Consider the following 22,259-nt stretch of genomic DNA (forward strand, 5'->3'; position numbering starts at 1 on the left):
TGTGACAGCGTTAATGAGGAAAGCACGCCGCTGGGATTTCCCTCCCAGGCCGAACAGCTGGGGAAAACATCAGGAAAACTTTGTATCCCTCTGGATTGCTGTCAGCTGAACCCCTCCTGTGGGGCTGCTGCTGGCCTGGAGCAGAGCAGAGCTCCCACCCTGCAGGGAGGGCGATGCTCGTGGGTGTTGGGATGAAGTCAGTCCCTGGACTGGCACTGCCATTCCCACCGGAGCTTGCCCAGGGAGGCCAACGGGCACTGCCAGCCCCAGCTGTGGGATGTGGGTCAGCACTGACCCTCTGATTCATCCACACCCACTGTGGGTGCCATGGATTGAGGAGTGGGTGCTGCAGTTCGTGCTCCAGTTTGTGGTGCTGAGATTGACCCCCCAACATCTCCATGCTGGGGCTGATCCCACCTTCCTTTTGGGGAGAAAACCCAATGTTTTATACATGCTGTCCAGGACATGTCCTGAGTATACACCCATGGGGACATCCCCACAGGACCCTTGGGGGATTTCTTATGGTCCCCCATATCTCTTGTTGCCTCTGGGATCAAGCAACTTTCCACTTCCCATTCTGGAAAATGAAAGGAAAACCTTCTCCCAACCCCACAGCAGCTTTTCCACCACATTCCCCTGATCCAGCCTCCTGCGACCCCACTTGAGATGTCTCAGATATTTTACACACACTTCTAAGTCTCAGTTTGGGAGGAGACAGCCAGGCCACAGCTCCATTGCTTGGCAACAGATTTCCTTCCCAAAAATCCCACCCCAAACCCAAGTGTTAAATATAATTCAGTGGGAAGGCCCGCAGGCAACGCCCTGAGAACGCTGCTGGGGCAGCCTGAGCCGTGTGAGCTCCGTGCAGGGGATATTCTGGGGAGAGGGAAGTTGGTGCTGGGAAGACACGGCTGGGAGATGGGGAGGTGCTCCCAAGGGTTCACACTGTGTAAAGAAAGGGCAGAAATGCCCAGATCCAATTCCTGAGTCTCCCACAAACCAAGAGAGGATGATGTGTCTGCCCAAAAATCACATGGCAGCACTTGGAGCCGCATCAGAGCTTTCTTTTCCTTGCCATGAGCCCCCAGCAGCCCAGAGCAGCTGTGGCTGCCCCTGGATCCCTGGAAGGGTCCAGGACCACTTTGGACAGGGCTTGGAGCAACCTGGGGTGGTGGAAGGTGTTCCTGCCCAAGGCAGGGAGTTGGAACTGATGAGCTTTGAAGTCTCTTCTAAACCAAACCATTCTGGGATTCTGTAACGTGTGGTGTCATTGGGTCTATCTGATCCATAAAATCTGGGATTCATTCAACACAAAATGAGATAAACCTTTCCATTTATTTATATTTATATAAATACACATGAATCTTTGCAATTAGAGTAGCAGTCTTTGGGGTTTTTCCCCCTTTCCCTGAGCTCACCCCCAGCACAGGAATAGATTCAGATCCAATTTAGATCCACATTTAAAGGCATTTCCATGCAGCTCCAGGCCTGAGCACGGCCCCACGCATGGACTGCAGCCAGGCTGAGCGTGTTGGATGTTGGCTGTGCTGCAGAAACATCATCCCATTCTTCTTTCCAAGAGCTCCAAGCTGACAAAGCAGCTGGCCTGGAGAGATGCTCAGGGAGCTCCAGCCCTGGCAGCTGGGACGAGCTGCTGGTCCTCCTGCTCCACTTGGCCTTTTCCAGCTTTATTTTCAGGGAGCAGCACAGATCCCACCAGAGCTCAAGGAGAGGTTTGGGACCTGCTGGAGGATGCAAATCCCCAACCTGCTGCTTCTCCTGGGTAATGGATCCTGCAAACCAACCAGCCCAGACAAGGCCTTTGCCAGCACAGGCGATGCCAGCACAGCTGGAGTCTGGATTTCCTTGTGTGTTTGGGAAGCAGCTTCTTATCTTGCATTAATTGCTTTGTTAATTACCCTCATCCCCCTCACGGCGTCTCTGGGGGAGTGCCGATGATGCGCTCGTTGGCCACGCCGGATCACGGCGGTTTTTTCCCAACCCCGTTTATTTATTAGCTGGAATTACCTCCCAAACTAACAGGATTGAATATTTTTGTTCCACTTGGCCAAGACTTCATAGACCGTGGAGAGGCAGAAATCGCTGCCACACACCCACAGCACGGGCAGAGGCACCGAGCTCGGGCACGGGGCAGCCGGATCGAGTCCCATTGCCAAAGGGAGCTGGGCAAGCAGCAGCTCGGGCATCGTTCTCCCCCGTGCTGCTCCCAAAATCCCGGCTGCTGGCACCGAGCTGACTCCAGGCTCGCTGTGTGTGCACGTACATTCCTTGGCCATGCGATCAGCCCGGAAAGCATTGCCTTCAGCCCGGGAACCGCAGCGGGAAGGAGGCTGGCAAGAACTGTGCAGGCAGCGGGGCGGGAGCGCTGCAGCCTCCAGAAAAGCTGCAGTCAACACTTTTTTTTTTTTTTAGGAGACGTGGTGCTAAAAGAGGAACCGCTGCGGGACGCGGATGGAAAGGCTGAGATGGGTGTGGGGGGGAAGTGCTGTTAGTTTGGCAAAATCCCTTTTTCCTCACGGGAGGGCTTTGTGCAGCACCAGCCCTGTGTGTGAGGCCTGTGTGTGGGTCAGGGACGGCTCCCACCGGCACGGCCGAGCCACAGAGGGCCGAGAGCAGCTCCCCCCGCCCAAAGCACATTCCAGATGGGAACCACGGCCCGATCCAGGCACCATCCCCATGATCCTTCCACGTGTCGGGGGGCAGCAGAGTCCCAACCCTCACAGGGAGTCTGCTCCAGTCCCTCAAGCCTTGTGTTCCAGATCCCGCTCTGCTCCCACCCAGCATCCTCTGAGCTGCCGTCGGGAAGTTCAACATCCCCAAAACACCTCCAGCCCCACCATCGGGAATTTTGGCAATACCGGCATGGCCGAGTGATGGTGTCACAGCTCCAAGCATGGGGTGTTTGGGCAGGAATGAGCTCTGTGCTTTGCTGAGCAGCCCCGGAGCGGGCTGAGATGCTCGGCAGCTATGCAGGAGTGGGGCTGAGAGGACTGGGATGCTCAGAATCTACGGAAGGAGTGGGACTAAGCAGATTGGGATGCTCGGAGCTGCAGCAGGAGCGGGCTGGGATGCTCAGGATGTGCAGCAGGAGTAGGACTGAGCGAGTTGGGATGCTCAGGGTGTACGACAGGAGTGGGCTGGGATGCTCAGGATCTATGGAAGGAGCAGGGCTGAGCAGACTGGGATGCTTGGGAGCTGTGCAGGAGGGCTGGGGTGTTCAGGATCTGCAGGAACAGGCTGGGATGTTCAGGATCTGCAGCAGGAGCGGGCTGGGATGCTCAGGAGCTGTGCAGGAACGGGCTGGGATGTTCAGGATCTGCAGGAACAGGCTGGGATGTTCAGGATCTGCAGCAGGAGCGGGCTGGGATGCTCAGGAGCTGTTCAGGAGCCGGGCTGAGCCCCCGGTTGGTTCCCCCCGGACGGACTCGGCCTTCCCTGCTCCAGCAGCCCCACTGCGGGCAAGGAGCCCGTCAGTCACTCACCGGTGCCGCACCGGGATTTGCATAATTCCAATTATGTTTCCAAAACGGGGAACAGGCTCTGACAACAACTCTGCAGTGCCTGGAAGGATCAGGGAAGGTGGAAATTCGGTGTCTCGGACCCGATGGCCCCGCAAGCGCCTTGCGCTGGCACCGAGTCAGCGGCGGGATTGCGGCGTGGGAAACGATACGGCGATCCGGGCTGTGCCGTCCAAACCAATGGATGCAAACGTGCTTGAGGAAGAACGAGCCTCCCCCGGCACTGCTCTGCCTCTCTGTCCTCTTGTCCCTTCACCCTCCACCCCCAGCCTCCCCCAGGGCCATCCCAGCTACCACAGCTCCTGCCTTTCCCAGGTTTTCCCTCTACCTGGAGGCAATAGCCAAGCAGGAATGACGGAGCCGGCAGTGAGTGCCGTCGGTGTGTGGAGCCATCGCTGCCCACGAGGAAATTTAATCTCCGTGAGCCACCTCTCCCTCCCGATCTGCCACCTGCAAGTGCTGCGGCCTGAAGTGCAGCTTTGGGAGCGGGGCTGCTCCGGAGCTGTCCCCGAGCCTTCCCCGCTGCCGAGGCGAACACGGGCAATGCCGGGGAGTTGGCAGATGTTAAACGAGTCCACCGACGCCATGCCTCAAACAGCACCTGGATTCCCGGGGGGGTGCTGGGAGGCGGGATGGAGCCCAGGAGGGAGCCCCGAGCCTCCGGTGCACACACTCCAGCTCTGGGCTTTAATTGCCCGCGGTTAATTGGCAATCCAAGGGAGGAGGAAGCTGCGAGGAGAGACGTCAATTCATAAACCCTCAAGTGTTGGGAAGCTCCAGATTTTCCGAAGGCCCGAAAGCAGCCCGGCTGCTGAATAATGCATCAGGCTGCCGAGAAATTGGCCAACACCGGAACCAGTTAATCCACAGATCCCCCTCGGATGCCAGCACTCCTCCAGTGACAACGTGATGAACCAGTTTCACTACCGGGAGCGTTTCCGGGAGCTGCAGAGCCTGGAGAAGGCAAGAGGAGCTGGGGAGCCCCTTCTCCCCCACGGCAGAGCGGGGCTGGGGCTCACTGGAATGGGGAGGGGGGGAAAAGTGAGTGTGGCATTAGAGCAGGACGGTCCTGGCTTAGACCTGGGGGCCTTGGGTCAGGGAAACACACAGCTAACTCCAAAGGTGGGTCAGGGAAACCCACAAGTAACTCCAAAGGTGGGTCAGGGAAACACACAGCTAACTCCAAAGTGTAAAAGCTGCAGCTCATCCTGGTGAGGAGATGCACCCCCTGCCAAAAATCATGAAAATGGCCACGATGAAATGCAAAGCTGGGAAGTTCTGGTGCTGTGGTTAAAAGTGTAAGCTCAGATGCAGGGGAAAACGCAGAGCAGGATTTCTCGGTGAGGATCAGCCCAACAGGCAGGGCAGGAGCAGATCCTGGGGCTGCAAGCAGTGTTCCTTACAGGGGAGCAGAGCTCTGCCCTGCTCCCTGCCACATTGCCAGCCCTCCCCAGTGAGGCCAGAGCACTGCAGCCAGCGTGGCCAGGAGCAGATCCAAACAGGAGCAGCCCAGGAGCATCAGCAGAGCCTGGATGGTGACCCTGGCTCTCAAATGCCACACACTCAGAATGTTTGGAGGCAAGGGCTGGAGGATTTTGGATTCATTAACGGGTCCAGGGCTGTAAGATGAGCCAGAGATCCAGGGCCAGCTCTTTGGCAGCCACTCAGCTCCTTCCACAGCACAGCACCAGGGGCCAGTGGCTTCCTCAGCAGCCCTTGCTGAGCTTGGCTCTTCTTCCAGCCAGCAGAGCCAGGGGAGATCATCCCAAACCTTCGTGTCAGGCACCGAGGAGCCACTGAGCACACCAGCAGAGTCTGTCCTGCTGCTGGCCCTCGCCTCCCTACCCAGATGCTTCAATTTCAGTGCTGATCAGTCATCACAGCCCAAAAAACTCATTCTATTGAAAATACGAGCAGCTCCAGGATATCCAGGATGGAATTTGAACACTCCACAGGCATTCTTTGGAGGCAAAGGTAAAGCCAGCTCCCTGCTGGCCTGCCAGAGCTCCCTCTCGGCGGTGTGAGGCGGTGCTGGGGTTGGTTCCAGCCAGGGCAGCAGCCTGAAAGGCACAAAAACAAGATAGGAAAAGGTTCCTGAAGAGCTGGGTCAGCTCCAGCCTAATCCAGCCCCTGTGGGGAAAGGCATCCTGGCAGATGCTGAGCTAATGGGATAACTGTGGGCACATCCCACTCCAGACCCTGGGAACGCCCAGCCTCGGGGTCCTGCTGCCCCACAGGAGCCCCTTCCTTCCCAGGGGAAATGCACAGAGCTCCTCAGGGCAAAAAGAGCAAATCTCAGCAGCGCAGGGACTTTGCAATCCCACGTTCCACTCCCAAAGTGCAAAGTCTCCCTTGGAGCAGGCACACGGAGCTGCCCAGTTAGGAGCTGTCAGCACCAGGCATGGAGCTCCCAGCCTCCATGGATGAGCTCCTTCCCCAGGAGCAGCTTTGCAGGAATGGCAGAGGCATTTTGGGCCTGGATTGGCGCTGGGTGCTTCCCTCTGCTCCTCTCTGTCCCCTGCAGTGATGATCCAGGCAGTGCTTTCCTCTGAGGGACCCTCATGGGATGGGAATTGCTGGAGCTCAGCCACACAAAAAGCAAAAATCCAGGATAACCCTGGGAAATTGCTTCCCTTCCTTCTGAGGTCTCCCAGCCAGCCCACCCCGTGTCCTGCTCTCCTGTAACTACAGAGGCTGCTTGAGGTTTCCCCCTTTTCCCCCCAAAATGTGAAATAAAAGTGCATTCTCACAGGACAGCTCATGAATCACTGGATTCTTGCAGAATCATTGATTCTTGCAGCGTTTGCTGCAGCTTTCCTCAGGTTTTCATGCCTGGCATTGATGAGAGAGAAAACCTCTCCTCCTGCTCCATCACTCCAAACTTCAGATGAAGTCAGTGCCTGGGCCATGCATGGAAAGTCAGACAAGGAATCCATTCTAGGCACAACATGGGGATAATTTTAGTTCACAACACTGTAAAATCACAGAATGGTTCAAGCAGGGACCTTAAAACTCATCCAGTGCCACCCCAGTCATGGGCAGGGACACCTCCCACTGTCCCAGGTTACTCCAAGCCCTGTCCAGCCTGGCCTTGGACACCTCCAGGGATCCAGGGGCAGCCACAGCTGCTCTGGGCACCCTGTGCCAGGGCCTGCCCACCCTCACAGCCAGGAATTCAGGCTCCTTTCTACACCTTGGCTCCCTCCTCTTCTCTGTTTAACCACCAAGGGAGTTTTCACCACTGAAAGGCAGCTGAGCACCGGGATCCTGTACAGATCCAGGAGCTCTGGGTGCCACCCCTGGGGTTTGCTCTCACCTGAAAACTCCCAAGGAAAACAAAGTGTTCTGAGTGTTACCAATTTCCAAGCATCACCAATTTCCATCTCACAGGACACCCATTAAACCCTGCTGAAGCATTTTTCCTAACTAAAGCTGTCTTGGAAGATGCAACTAAAAAAACCAGGAACAGAGGAGCGAAGTGCAGCCTCTGGAAGGGAAAACCTGAGGCAGAGCAGGGCCCAGAGCCTGTTAAACCACTGTGAGACTCAGCAGTGAGTCACATCTTGCCTTTTTTCCCCCTCCTTTCTTAAGGAGGCCAGAGATACCTGTTCTTGGGCAAGAGCAGAGCCACTTCCTGGACACCCCATTTCCCGCCTGACAAACCAGCCTGCTCAGAGCTGCTGGGCTCTGACTCACCCTGCGCCTGCCGAGCTCTCACAGCCGCACATTTGTGCTCCTGGGGGGCTCCCACAGCGAAAGGGAGATGGAGTGTGGGGCTCAGCTGGGCCTGAAGCCCTCAGAGCCTTTGCTCAGCCGTAATTCCGAAACACGAGCACACACAGGACCTCAAAGAGGAACCGAGCGCTCAGCAGGGCTGACGCTCGCTCACCAACAGCCCCTGGGAGCTGACGCTTCCCCACGAGACCAGGGGAAAGGTTTTTTTATTTGAACATCCAGAAAGCACCAAAGCTGAGGGGATTTTGGGCTGCCCACAGCGAGCTGTCAGGTTGGACAGATATTAGAGGCAAATTCAAGATAAAAGCACAGCCCTGTGCTAGAGGGAAGTCTGAGTCACAGAGCTCACACTGAGGCTGCTTCCACATCCACAGCAAGCCCTCTGTTCCCGGCAGTCCCTTCTGTCCCATTCCCAGGGCCCAGTGGGAAGGGACAGCAGTGGGAAGGGACATCACCTCAGCTCCCCAGGCTCTCCCAGCCCTCCCGCCAGCTGCTCCGACAACATTTTTAAAGCGAGACACATTCCTTTGGGAGGACTTGCATTAACAGGGACCATTTCCAGTTAGGAATGGTGGGCAGAGCTTTTCCAAGGCTGTCCATGGGGCCAGGGCCCTGCTGGGGCTGAGTCACGGCGTGCCCCGGGCTCACGGCGCTGATGGGGCGCGATAAGCGCCGGCATTTTGAAATGTGACTCACGGCAGCAGCCAGAGCGACACCGGTTCCCCTGCTCCGAGGAGTTTAATTAACTCAGAGAAACTTCATTTCCACAGCCACACCCTGCTCTGCCAGCCAGGCCGAGCCTGAGCACCCTGCAAGGGGAAGGCTCCTGCGCCCCCCTGGCTGGATAACCACGGAATCACGGAATGCTTTGGGTGGGAAGGGAGCTCAGGGCTCGGCCGTTCCACAGGCGGGGGTGCTCTCACCAGAGCAGGTCCGGGGGCTGCTGAGCGTTCCCGGAGCTCTGCAGCAAGGAGGCAGCGCCACGGCTGCGGGAGCAGAGCTCCGGCTGTGACCCCAGCCTGTCCCAGGGGATGGCAGCTGTCACAGGACCCGTGTCCCGCTGCCCCCTAGCCCCAGCACCTGCCCAAGTCCTTTTATCAGCTCACTCGAGTCCTACCCAGGCACCAGCGAGTCCAGCGTCACATCTGTCACTGCACAAGCACCCCCAGTCACTCATCAGCCCCCTTGTCCGTCCCTGTGTTCCACACCGGCCTGGTGCTGCCTTTCCAGGGAATTTCCTGGTCACTCATCAGCCCCCTTGTCCGTCCCTGTGTTCCACACCGGCCTGGTGCTGCCTTTCCAGGGAATTTCCCGCTGGAACACGGCCGGGACAGCTCCTCCCTGCCCTCACCTGCGAGCGAGGTGGGGCTGGCACCGAGGCTGCAGAGCCCTGACAGTAAAGTTTGCTCAAGTGGGAATATTAAAGCAGCATCTTCCTTTTCCACTTTCTCATCTAATTCTCAAAGGAATTCCAGCCAGGCTTCCAATCTGGGAGATCCAGAACAGAGCCCTCTTTATGCCAGACTCCAGCACCAGATTGCCCCTTTCTGCTTCTCTCATAATTCAATACAAGTAACATACCAGGAGAGCTCCGCTGTATAATTGCTTTATTTTCTGCTTATTAGTTCTTTACCAACACTACAGCCATATTGAGAACACAAAATTCCTGGCAACTTCAGTCAGGGAGATCACAGGCCACAAACTCGGTCACTTGGTCGGACACGATTCAAAACTTACTCCATAAATTCACACGAACACAAATCGATGCGCTTGGAATTCCAGACTGGTTTGTTTGGTACAGAATTCCCACTTTTCATCCTACTGACAGCCACTCCCTCGTGCTGAGGTCCAGCTACAGCCTGGAAAGGACGTGTTGGAAGTGAAACCTGTGGGGTTGTGCTGGGTGGCCACGGCCGTTGATTTCTGACGGCTCTGCCACACCTTCCAGTAACTTTTTCTCCCCCATCTCTTCCTCCCCACTCCCCCCCCCAACCCCCCAAAATAAAATTTTAAAAATCCAGAAGCAAAAGCAATTTCCTTTCACCTACAAAAAACAGAATTACAAAGTTACTTCTAAGGGGATACAAAATTGCAAAATCAACTTAATGCAAAGGCTGCCCCAGCGCTTGGAAACACAGGAAACCAACTCAGACAAAAAATGAAGGTACTGAAGTTTTCATGCTGACTGAGAGTAGGTTTAAGAAAGTTCAAGAACCATTAATAGAGCTTCAAGTTTTCCAGTTTAGGCATTTACTTTGTGCTTGGCTATTTTATTGATGCTCCAGAAGAAAACAGTAACCATATTGTTGTAATTTGAAGTTTTTATACCACCACACTGTTCATTAAGTTACAGCAACAGGAAAAGAAAAAGAAAAGCTAGAAAATAGAGCAATGATATTCCAATGGCAAAAAGCCTTGGATTAAAATAAACTAATCTCACTTCCTCTTCTTTAGGGCTGAGATGGAAGAGTTTTTCTACATTAAGCTTCTGCAGACTCTCTACAATTCACAAAGTCCATCAATGCTCTATCTTCTAGCACCAAGAACCCATCCAGTCCCATTTGCGACCCACATCCAGAAAAGTCTTTTTTTTTGGAACCACACTCTAAAAGGACTTTGAAGTGCTCCAAAGCATTGGATTTCAGAAGTGAATTCAGGATTTTTATCTTCCCATACATCTTTGGTAAGAGCTCCATGTACAAGGTACTCAGCATGCAGAGTCACCACTGCAGCAATGTAGTGTAATGCCCCCAATTCCATGTAAAACTTAGATTCTTGAAAAGAGAACACAATTAAGGAAAAGATGGAAAATAAAAGCCATTTTCTTCTGGTTTTGTAGCATACATTCCTAGAATTCCCCAAAGGAGTTTTAACCCCTTGAGGAAATCTGAAGTTAATCCTTAAGGCTGAATAAGAACCAGCTGCTTTAACAGTTTGTGCACCCAGCGTTAATTAATACTTGATTGAGTTTTTATGCAAATACTCGCTCTGGGTGGGGTTTTTGATTGGCCAGCCCCAGCTACAGGCTGTGACACGGCTAACGAGCTGCTCTGCCCTTTTAGAACTAATTATGGAAGTTTACATTCAGCGTCGATTCTCCTTCTCTCTGCCCTCCCCGCTCTCAGGAGCGGTTCCTCGGCGGGGCTGGGACACCCAGCACAGCTCCGGGTGCTCCAGCAGCCCCGGGCACGGCAGCAGCTCGGGCCGGCCCTGGAAAACCAAAGCCGGCCGCGATTTCCTCAAAATGGCCCTTCCCGATGTCAGAAACCCCGGGCTCGAGCAGAGCCCGGCTCGGAACGCGCCCCTCCGCAAGGCTCCAGCACGGAAAAAGAACAATAATAATAATAATAACAACAACAACAATTTCCTTCTGGTTGCTGAAAAGAAACGGGAATCCTTTCAAGGTTTAGGTGTCTCCAGCTGCCTTGAGATGGAAGCGAGAGGCAAGTCAGAGCTGGACTTTTGCCAAAACATCTGATTTAAAGTCAAACTCATTGCAACATTTTATTGCTGCATCTGCTGGAAAGAGCCCCGGCCCGAGGAGCGACACCAAGGAGTAAAAAACTGCAACTAAACCTCATTAAAGACAAAAAACCTGCCCGGTGCCTGCCCTGGAACCGCAGCACCGCTCCTGCCTGGTTTGCTGTGTGGTGTGGGGAGCCGGTTTTGCATCCCTCCTCATGCATGATGTATGGGTCACAACTTCCCAGCTGCCATTCCAAAGCAGTTCTTACATTTCCCAGCGCCCGACACGCACTTTGAACGCGTTACAGTGGAATTCCCACTCTGTGCCACTGCAGGCAAGAGTTCCCCTCGTTAGCCTGAGCCGTGGAGCCAGACTGAGTCACTGTTTAGTTACAGATTAACAGAACTTTTTTTTCCTTTTAAAAAAAAAAAAAAAAGTCCTTAATATAAAAAGACAGACTGCAGTTTGATTTTAAGCAACAATTTTCAGTTTACTAGATGAAGTCGACCTAGCAACATATCCTGCAAGAATGCAAAAAAGTAGCAATCTACAGCAAAGTGAGAGAAGAGAGAGAAAAAAAATATATATAATCAAAAAATAGACCCAGAAAGCATACACTGAAAATGGACCCCCTCCCCCAACATCCCCCAAAATAATCAAACCAGCAAAGGGCTAACGAGAGGAAAAAGGAAAAAAAAAAACCAAAAAAAAGTTACTTAGCAAGTCTATAATGTGTCCTTCCCCTGTTTGCTGGAAGTCTGCCATAGCATCTAGTGCCTGTGTTCGTGTCACATTCGGAGGTTAGAGCATCCTAACGCCAAGCAGGAGGAGTTAGAACAGGAATCCAGCCAAGGGTGCAGGAGGAAAGGGTGGCAACTGGAGAAAGGTGATCATAATCCTATGGATGCGGTTTTGTTTTTACTTTTCGGTAGAGAATCATTCTTCTGGAAAGCCACGTGGGTTATTTTAATTTTTTTTTGTTTCTTTTTTTTTTTGTTTGTTTGTTTAATTTTTTTGTTTTGTTTCTTTAATTCTTTGTAGACTAAATAGTTCCTCTCCCATTAGGATTTATAATTGGACGTTAACCACGTCAGCCCTTCGTAGAGTCCATCCCCCGTCGTGGCACAGGAGGGCTGCACATACCAATTCCTATCCCTGATCCGGGTCAGGCCCAGTTTCTCCTGGATCTCGTGGGGTTTCATGGCGTCGGGCAGGTCCTGCTTGTTGGCGAAGATGAGGATGATGGCGTCCCGCATCTCCCGGTCGTTGATGATGCGGTGCAGCTCCTGCCGCGCCTCGTCGATGCGGTCGCGGTCGGCGCAGTCCACCACGAAGATGAGCCCCTGCGTGCCCGTGTAGTAGTGCCGCCACAGGGGCCGGATCTTGTCCTGGCCGCCCACGTCCCACACGTTGAACTTGACGTTCTTGTAGGTGACGGTCTCCACGTTGAAGCCCACGGTGGGGATGGTGGTCACCGACTGGCCCAGCTTCAGCTTGTACAGGATCGTGGTCTTGCCGGCCGCGTCCAGCCCCAGCATCAGGATCCGCATCTCCTTGTTCCCGAAGATCTTGGACAGCACCTTGCCCATCTCGGCGGCATCCAAGGGAGGGCGAGAGGGCGAGCGCCGGCCCGGCGGGGAAGGGCGGGCGGGGCTCAGCGCGGGCCGCGCATGGGGCGGCGGGGAGGCGGCTCCGCTGCTCCGCCGGGCCCGCGGCGGCGGCTCCGCCCGCTCCTGCCTGGGCTCCCGCCGCGGCGCCTCAGCTCATGGGTGCCGGCGCGGCGGCGGCGGGAAGGTCCGGAGGGTGCCGAGGGCCGGGGAGCGCCGTGCAGCGCCGGCGGCGGCCGCGATGGCCCGGGAGCGTCCCGGCCGTACCTGAGGGCCCCGCGCGCCGCTCCCTCCGCCCGCGCCGCCGGAAAGGGGCCGCGCGCGCCCGCGCCCGCTTCCGCCCCGCCGCCGCCCCGCGCATGCGCCCGCGCGCGCCCCGCCACGCCCCGCCGCGGCCCCGCCCCCCTTCCGCCCGCGCCTTCCCGCCCGCCCCGCGCGCCTGCGCCGCCGCCGCCGCCCCGCCCCCGGGGGCTCCGAGAGGGGGCGGGGCCTCGACGCTGATTGGACGGGGCGGGGCGGCGCGCGCGCGGCGCGCGGAGGGGGCGGGGCCGCGGTGGGGAGAGGCGCCACGCGATCGCGCGTCAGCGCGGGGCGCGCGCGGGGCGCGTCTTAAAGGGGCAGCACCGGTGGGAGACCGGGTGGGAGCGGCCCCGGGACCGAGAGATAAACGTGCCCCAGGACGGGCGGTGTGCGCGGCGGGGACGGGGAGACCCCGGCACGGGCGCCCGGCGAGGCTGTGGCTGCCCCCGGGTCCCCGGCAGGGTCCGAGGCCGCGCTGGGAGCGGCCGGGACAGAGGGAGGTGTCCCTGCCGTGGGCCGGGTCGTGAGGGCCCTTCCAGCCCCGCCGGCCGTGATTCAGCGCTGCCTCAGCGGGGCCGTGACTCCTCCTTGTCCCGGGCCCCTCCCCGCCATCCCGGCGGGTGAAACTCCGCGGATCAGCGCCCGGGACAGCCCGCGGCGGCCGGGCCCGGCCCTGCCCTGTGCCCGGAGCTGTGCCCCGGCACGCCCGGCCCGGATCGCGGCTCTGCACGCACACGCCGGGCCGGTCCCGCCGCCCGGCCCTGCCCGCACCCCGCCCCGGGGCCGTGCCGGGGACCGGGACACGGGGGTGCTGCCAGGGCCACGGGAACGGTGCCAGGGCCACGGGAACGGCGCCAGCCGCTCCTCCGGGCCGGGCTCGGGTGCCCACCCGGGTCCTGTGGGTGCCGGCCTGTGTCGGTGGCTGCGCCTGAGTTCGGGCAGTGAATGGGGGAAGCGGCACCTGGAGCACAAACCCCACAAAACCAGAGAATCCCAGACTGGTGCGGGTTGGACGGGACCTTACAGCCCATCCCCTTCCCCCTGCCATGGGCAGGGACACCCAGGGCCACCTCCCACGGGGATGCCCTTGGTCACTTTGGGGTCTCCGTGGGGAGCACGGTGTGCATTCATCCCCTTGAGGCTGTGTAGGATTGACTTCACTCTCCCCATTCCCTTCAAAAACACCAGACTGAATTGATTCCTGTGGCTGATGTCCTGGCACATGGAAAGCAATCCCTCTTGGAGCTGCCAAGGGAATGCTTTGGTGTCTTTAGGAGAACAGGAGGTTTCCTAAATTGCATAATTATTAAGGGATCAATTAATAAGGGATCTTCTCTCTGGTGAGCAGAGACAGGAAGGGCTGGAGCTGTGCAGGGAGGTTTAGCTTGGAGATAGGGAAAGGTTCTTCCCCTGCAGGGCCAGAGGTTGGATCCATGATCCTTGGGGTCCCTTCCAGCTCAGGATTTTCCATGGTTCTGTGGTGTCAGGAGGAGTTTTTGAGGAAGGCTTTGCCCTTTCCTGCAGCCAGCCAGGAGGGAGATGCCAAGGCAAACATTTCATCCCTGACCCCTCCTGTGAGAGGCTGTGCCAGGGCACGGCCTGCTGACCCCAGGGCTCAGCAGTGTCCCTGCCTGGCCCGGCACTGCCAGAGTTCACCTCTGCTGATTAAACCAGCAGATAATGCTGCTAATTATCACCCTGGGTTGGGATTTCCAGCCAGCCCTGATCCCACTGGATGCAGCTGGCTCAGTCTCCTCTCTCACTAGCACGGGATATTTATCTAAACAGAGACCTGAATACTTGCAGGGCTAAAATTACCACCAGGCTGTGGATGCTGGTGGGTTTCCACTCAGCTCTGCTCAGCGTGAGCATTTCTGTGCTGCTGGGTTCATTCAGTCAGGCAGCACAAGCCCACAAGGGTTACAACAGCAGAGAAAGGTGAGGGCAGGAGCTCTGAGGTCCTTCCTTAGCCGTGAGCTGGAATCTGAGTTCTTCCCTCAGCCTGGGAGCAGCTTTTTGTGCTGCCAGGAAATGACTTTGGGTGCTTTTGTTCTGACAGTGCAGAGCGTTGAGGGGAGGGTGTGACCGTGCTTTCTCTGTAAGAGCTGAGAGGCTCCTTTGGGGCTCTCTCCAGGACCAGCAGGTGAGTGGTGTGGATCTCAGGGATTAGGTGAGAATAAAGCACAGGTGCTGGAGCACGGGGTGGGGTCTGGGGGCTGTGTCACCCCCTCGGGGTACCACGAAACCCCATGGAAGGAGCACCTGCAGGGTGGGCAAGTTCCCTTTCCATCATCTGCTCCCACTTTGCACCCAGCCCTGCTGTTCCTCAGGTCTCTCCTCTTGAATCTTGGCTTTGTTTGCTTTGTTGGAGACTGCATTGTCCAGCATCCCTGGGGACTGGGTGCAAACAGGGCTTGGCCTGCTTTGGCTTTGCCCATTTCACCTGGCAAACAGCTTTTCTGAGCTCCTTCTGTCCTTTCCCTCCTGGAGAAGTGATGGGACCTGTGCAGCACCTGCCAGAGTTTGTCTGAGCTGCTCCTGCCCTGGAGCCCTGTGGAGATTGGGCCCTCCCAGTGCCCCTGCCCCAATCCCTGTTATCCCTCTGGCTGCTAACAATGCCTCAGGTTTTAGGTTTTGTATTTTTCACATTCTGTGCTGCTTTAGTGTGAGGGTCTGGGCTCCATATCAGGGGATGGTTCTGATGAGGTGCAGTTCTGAGCTCTGTGCCCAGAGCAGGGAGACAAAACAATTCCTGCTCCAGCTGGGCACCAAGGACAAATGATCCAAATCTCAGCCCCAGAGCACAAACACCGTGGGCTGGAGAGAGAAAAACAAGCAGGGTGGGACTGCAGGGGCTAAAGCTGGAATGGGACAATGAACTGCAAGGTGCAAATGGAGCAGAACTGATCCCAGGGACAGACCCCGTGCCCGGCCGTGCATTTTGGGGCCATTTTGGTTCATCTTGGCTGGGCTCTGGTGCTGCCCAAGGTGGATCCATGGAGGAGATGCTTTGAACAAATCCCTGCTTTATTCTGGAGCTCCATCCAGCCTCTGCTCTGGGGCAGCCTGCTCAAGGCATCTCAGTCCTTTCCCAGGATCCCTGGCAGAGCCCATGGCTGAGTTGAGCTGCTCTGGGCTGTGGTTGCAGCTTCTGCCTCTGGGTGACACTGGGAGCACCCAAACCTGACCTTCCCATGTTCATCCACGGCTCCAGACCTGCCAGAGGGGAATGATGAGCTGCCCTGCTTCCCACACTGATGGGGGGATGTGGTTCCGTGCCCTGGGCAGCTCGGGTTGGAAGGGACCACAGTGGGGTCACCTGGTGCCACCTCCCTGCTCCAGGATCGTGCCCAGCTGGTTCTGGAATGTCTCCAGCACTGGAAACTCCTCTCTGGGCAATCTGTTCCAGTGCCTGCTCACTGCACAGGAACAAGCTCTTCCTCAGCAGAGAAATGGGATTCGCTCCAATGCTTTCCCACCTGTGCTGGGATTCTTTCCCAAGGATCCTCCCTGCCCTTCAGGAAAACTTCCCAAGCTCACCGGGGGAAGATTTGCCCTGGCCTGGGTGTGCTTTTAAAGGAAATATCCCTGCTCTTGAGGAGCACAGATAGCAAGGAGACATTTGAGCACTCAGCACTTTGGGGAGTTAAGATCTGGAATCAGTCACTGATGAACTCGGTGCAGTCAGCCCTCAGCTCACGTTTCCCAGTCCCACAGGGAATGGGAGAAGCTGGGGACAGAGCACCACCGACTTTTGGAACGTTTCAGTGGAGTCCTGGTGGTTTCTGTGAGTGCACAGGAAGGAGGGTAAACAGGAAGCAAATGGAAATAACTTCAGAAAAGCAAAAAAAGGCTTTGCTGTCTGAGGGATCCCTCTCTGCTGTGCCTCTGGGAGAGCACAGCCTTTAAAATGGGGATTTGTTTGGAAAACAGGCCCTTATTTTTAACATGAGGTGGAAATTTGTCAGCACAGATAAAGTGTGATGGTCTGAGCAAAGCAGGTTCTTCCCCTCAGGATGGATATAAATCTGAATTTATTTACAGATGGGCTGTAACACCCTCAGGGAAAGGAATGCACCTCTGGGCACTGTCTGCTCCTCATAGCTCAGCCTGACACTGCTGTCTGATTTTCAAGGTAAAATACACCAAAAACCACACTCAAAATACCCAAATATGTTCTAAATTACCTGGAAAACGTGAGCTCTTCGGAGAGGTTCAGTTTCACACCCCTGCTGAAGAATTAAAACCCTTCTCAGGTCCTTGGCAACCCCCAGTGAGTCACTGGGTAGCCTGCAGGAGTTGAATATTTTAAAAGTGAGTTAAATATTTTAAAAGTGAGTTAAATGTTTCAAAAGCAAGTTGAATGTTTTAAAAGTGGGTTAAATGTTTTAAAAGTAAGCTGAATGTCTTAAAAGTGAGGTGAGCATTTGAAAAGTGTTTTAAAAGTGAGGTGAGTGTTTCAAAAGTAAGTTGGGTGTTTTAAAAGTGAGATGAGTGTTTTAAAAGTGAGTTAAATGTTTCAAAAGTGAGGTGAACATTTTAAAAGTGAGGTGAGTGTTTTAAAAGCCAGCACTGGCTGATGCTGTGGCAGTGGATGGGGTGTCCCTGTACCTGCTGAGGATTTACAGCCCAGAGGGTAAAAAGCAATCATGGTTATAAAGTGATTAAGGGTCACAGCCTGGGAGAAGGGCAGCAGATACCTGTGGGACCTTGTGGTGGCTCAGCTGGGCCTGGCTGCTCCTTATCTTTCCTTATCTTTCCTTATCCAGAAGGAACCCATGGACAGAATTCCTGGGCAGTGCAGGTACCAAGGTTTGCATTTATTAATGTTTTCCATGGATTTGTAGGCTGTGGTTCCATGTTCTGCCCTCCAGCAGAGGTCCAGGTGCTGTCACAGCAATGTGAAACACCAGATTAACCAAACCTTGAGGAAATTGATGCTCATCAATCAGAGAGTTTTTATCTCTTTGAATATAAATGAAATTCCAGTCAGGTCAGACCTGTTTTGATGGGGTGCAGCCCATCTTTCCCTGCTTCCCTCTTGACAGAGATGGGAAAAGCCTTTGTTCACTGATCCTTCAAAGACCTTTGTGGCTTTCCAAGGAAGGAAAAGGGAATATAATAACAGCTCTGGCTTTAGTATCTGTGTAAGATAAATTCTCCTGTTGTGAAAACAAATGACATCCTCGATACAACAATGGCATTCCAGGGGCAGATTTGTCATGGAGATATGTGACACAATGGGCCGAGTGTCCTGTGCTGGGGTGAGTCGGGGAGAGGAGCCTTTCCCAGAGCACTTGGCCCTGCTCCTGTCGCCCTGTGGGCAGGGAGGGGTGGCGATGGTTCCCGTGGGTGGCTCAGCCCTGCTTCCTGTGATTCGGGTGCAGCAGCAGCTGGGGTTGGCAGGGAGCTGAACTGAAACCTCCAAAGGTGTGTGAGCTACAGGCAGTGGTGTCAGAGACACCCCTGGACCTTCCCATCCTTGAGTTAAGGAGTGGAGGTGGGGAGGGGTGTTGGGGAAAATGGGGATTTGTTTGGAAAGACAGAGGGATTGCTTTCCATGTGCCTTTATTTATAAGAGAGCAACGGAAGCTGCTATGAGGTGGGAATTTGTCACCGCAGATGAAATTTGATTGAGCAAAAAATACCCTGACTGCAGCAGGTCTCTGTGAGCCCCTGTGCGCTGAAATGATGCCTTGAGGATCCTGAGGAACCAATAAAATCCCACAGGTATCATCAGGAAAAATCTCTGTCCTGGACTCCAGTCCCCTGTGGAAGTGGGGAAGAAATCCTCAGAGCTCCTGGCAGGGCCTGAAGGGGCTCCAGGAGAGCTGCAGAGGGGCTGGGGACAAGGGATGGAGGGACAGGAGCCAGGGAATGGCTCCCAGTGCCAGAGGGCAGGGATGGATGGGAGATTGGGAATTGGGAATTCTTTATTCAGAGGGTGGTGAGATATTGCAATCAGGTTTTTAATATATAAATCTACTCCCTGTAACCACTCTCAGGGAAAGAAATGCACCTCTGGGCACTGTCTACTCCATACAGCTCAGTCTTACACTGCTGATTGATTTTCAAGGTAAAATATCTCATTAAAAGCACTCAAAAAAAGCACAGTGTGCTGCCCCAGGATCCCTGGCAGTGCCCAAGGCCAGGGTGGACATTGGAGCCTGGGACAGTGGGAGGTGTCCCTGCCCATGGAAATGGGATGGAATGGGATGGGATTTCAGCTCTCTTTCCATACAAATCATTCAGAGATCCTGTGATTCCAGAATATTTAGGGTTTGTAATATATCTTAAGTACATCCAAATGTGCTACAGGTGCTATTGCAAAGCTGGCTCCTCCTTCCCCAGGGTGTTCTCAGGAGCAGAGGGAGGAAATGAAGAGGGGGGTGGATAATGCCTGACCAAACCTTCACATGCCAAAACCCTGGATCACCACCGTGGCAGCACCAGCCTGACAAATCCTGAAGCCTTAACAAGAGGAATAATTTGAGGCCCATGGTGGGATTTTGGGGTGTCCTGTGCAGGGCCAGGAGCTGGAAACCATGTCCCTGCTCTCCCAAATCCCTCCTGCTATGTTTTTTTCACATGAGGAGAAGTCCCTGTGTCAGTGGCAGGAGAAGGGGTGCCTGGATGTGTCCAGTGTTATTTCTGTGGGGATACTTTGCCTTTCTCCCCTGTTTGTGCATGCCAGGCCCCCCTCTCCTCATGCCTTGACCCCTAAATCATTATCCTAATGCCTTCAGCCAAAACTCCAGCTGTCACCAACAGCTCTTCCCTAAGGAGATAAAAACCCAGAACAAGGTCTGGGATCTCTCCCTGCAGCCCTGACACCCTTAATGCTTCGGGCTTGTGCAGCAGTGGGGAAAATCTGATTTTCCTTCTCGGAGATGGGATTGCCCTGTGGACTTTAGCCCTGGACTTTGCTCCAGTAGCTCGGGAGGGGCTGGGGGAAGTGCTCAGACACCTCGGAGAGGATCTGGCAGGGCAGGAGGTGTGGCCCTGCCTGGGCAGGACACCCTTGCCTTGACCTCTGCGCTGGAGAAACACAACTCCATGAGGAATCCATGGACGAGAGGGAGCAGCCAGTAATTCCCATGGGATATCTGGGGCAGGACACTTTGACAGAGGCAAAACACAGAGTTAAGATAAAAACCCTCAGTGAATGAGTTCCTAAGCAGCAGGGAATGAGTTTCCTGTCGTGGCAGGGAATGGATAAACGCAGGGAGCTCCTGAATTTTATTCCTTGCCTTAGGTTTTTGTTATTTTTTTAGCCTTTGCTGAGAATCATTCAGCTCATTACACCTGCAGGGAGTAGGCTGCCCCTCAGAGATTCTGCAAATCCTTCTGAGCTCTCATTGGGCTCATCCCAAAGCAGGACCACCAACTTCAATTTTCAGCCTACACCAGCACAACCTGCCCTGTCTAAACCCAAGCATTGTGCTGGCTGCTCACTTGAAGAGCTAAATTCTGCTCCCCGTGCCTGCTGCAGCCCTGAGGAGCCGCTGCAGGGCTGACGGGGAGCGCGGGCAGCGCCGGGAGCAGCCGGGCACGGTGGCTTGTGCCTGTAATCCAAGCCGCGGGGAGGCTGAGGCTGGCGGACCGCTGAGCCCGGGGGTTCTGGGCTGCCGAGCGCTGTGCCGAGCGGGCGTCCAAGCTAAGGCCGGCATCGATATGGTGGCCCTGGGGGAGCCGGGGGCCACCAGGTCGCCTAAGGAGGGGTGAACCGGCCCAGGTCGGAGACGGAGCAGGTCAAAGCTCCCGTGGCGGTCAGTAGCGGGACCGCGCCTGTGAGCAGAGCCTGCAGCGCAGCCCGGGTGACAGGACGGGACCCAGCCTCTTTTGGCACCTCATCCCCTGGCCCCAGCCCATTTTGGCACCTTATCCCCTCGTCCCCAGCCCATTTTGGCATCTCCCCTCGGCCCCAGCCCCTTTGTCAGCTCTCCGTGCCGCGGAGCAGCCACAACAGCGGGGAAAGGCAAAAGCGCTCCCAGGGATGCTCCTCCTCCTCCTGCTGAAGATGCCGCGCCAGCCTCGCCCACCCAGGCGTGCTCGGGTTTTGGTGGGATGTGTTGGGATCCCAGCAGATGTGATGGAAAACTGGGGAATGCCGGGTTCCTGTGCCGGCCAGCAGGAATTCCCGTCGTGTTTCTGGCTGCGAGTCAGTCCCACCCGTGCCTCACAGGCTGGGGAAGCTCGCAGGAGCCTCTCATCACTCTGCTCCAGCGGTATGCTCTGTCACTGCCCATCGGTGTCCTCCTCTGAGCTCTACACTCTCAGGACAACGCTGGCAAATCGGGGAGCTTTGCTCCAGGAGTTGTTTTTCAAAGCAGGACATCCCCGGTTGCTCTGTCCGGAGCTGTCCCGGAGACAGCTCCAGGCTGTCCCTCACTCGGCTCAGAATGAGAACAGCACCAGGGTGTGCCTGCTCTGGCTGCCAGTGGGGGTTTAGGCTTCCTCAGCAGCTCAAACCTCCCCAAAAACCATTCCAGGCGGTTTGGAGCATAAAGCAGAGGGAGCTCAAAGACGTTCCCTCGGTTCCCCACTGCCACTGTGTGGCCAGGCAGAGCTCGCACAGCACGGGTGGCAGCAATCTGCAGAACGGATGGATCTGGTGGTTTGTGGGATACAAGTGCTGAGTTTGGGATTTTGGGCTGCAGTTGTTGTGCTGGTGGAAGTTCAGTGTGGATTTGGTGCTCCTGAGGATATGGTGATCCTAAATCCCACCGTGAGTCTCTGGGAACAGCGCCCAAACCGTGTGAGAAATGAAGTTTGTGCTAAGGATGGGGAGGGGAAGCTCTGTCCTTGGCCTGGCTGATTCCTCAGCAGGGAAAACTGAGGCGTGTGCTGGGGATGGAGGGAAAGGGGAAATAGGAAGGGAGGGAGAAGGGAAAGGAGAAGGGGAAAGAGGAAAGAGAACGGGGAAGGAGAAGGGGAAAGGAGGGGAAGGAGTAAGGGAAAATGGGGAAGAAGGTGAAAGCGGCGAAGGGGAAACGGGAAGGAGGAAGGAGAGGAGGAAGAATGGGAAGGGATAAGGAAAAGAAAAAGGGAGAAGAAAGGGAATGGGAAGAGAAATTGAGAAAGAAAAGGAGGAAGAGAAAGGGATAAAGGAGAAAGGAAGGAGGAATGGGAAGGGGGAAAGAAAAGGGAGAAAGGGGAAAGGAGGAGAAGGGGGAAAAGGATAAAGGGGAGGAAGGAGAAGAAGGAGGGGGAAGAAGAGAAGGAGAATAAGGAAATTAAGGAGAATAAAAAGGAAAAAGAGGACGACGAGAAGGCGGAGAAGAAGAAGGTGGAAGAGGAGGAGAAGGAGACGAGGACGAGAAGGAGGAGGAGCAGGACAAACAGGAGGGAGGAGCGGGAATAGCAGAGGCAGCAGGAGGAGGATCGGGAGGCGGAGCAGCAGCAGGAGGGGGAGGAGGAGCAGGAGCAGCGTGGAGGCGGGTCGGGGCGGGCCAGGAGCAGCAGGAGGAGGAGCAGGAGGAGGAGCAGGAGGAGGAGCGGGAGGAGGATCGGAGCAGCAGGAGGCGGGCCGGGGCGGAGCGGGGCGGCTCCACACAAACCGTACCGCTGTCGGAGCGAGCTGCGAGCGCCGGGCGCGGTGGCGCGTGCCTG

At 55.6% G+C, this 22,259-nt stretch overlaps 1 protein-coding gene across 1 annotated transcript; it reads right to left on the reverse strand.

Annotated features, from left to right (window-relative positions):
- Window positions 1-9,515: 9,515 nt before the first annotated feature.
- Window positions 9,516-12,422, reverse strand: ARF6 (ADP ribosylation factor 6). The gene has a single exon (XM_054286914.1). It carries the CDS (start codon window positions 12,327-12,329, stop codon window positions 11,802-11,804), a length of 528 nt encoding a protein of 175 aa, XP_054142889.1. The 5' UTR covers window positions 12,330-12,422; the 3' UTR covers window positions 9,516-11,801.
- Window positions 12,423-22,259: the final 9,837 nt, after the last annotated feature.

This window comes from Melozone crissalis, unplaced genomic scaffold, assembly GCF_028551555.1.
Source record: "Melozone crissalis strain CALT ecotype California unplaced genomic scaffold, PUWL_Pcris_2 ptg000056l_1, whole genome shotgun sequence".
Classification (NCBI taxonomy): domain Eukaryota; kingdom Metazoa; phylum Chordata; class Aves; order Passeriformes; family Passerellidae; genus Melozone; species Melozone crissalis.

Excerpts from the sequence above, each read along its gene's own strand:
- ARF6 (XM_054286914.1), bottom strand. The coding sequence starts at position 12,329 with ATGGGCAAGGTGCTGTCCAAGATCTTCGGGAACAAGGAGATGCGGATC.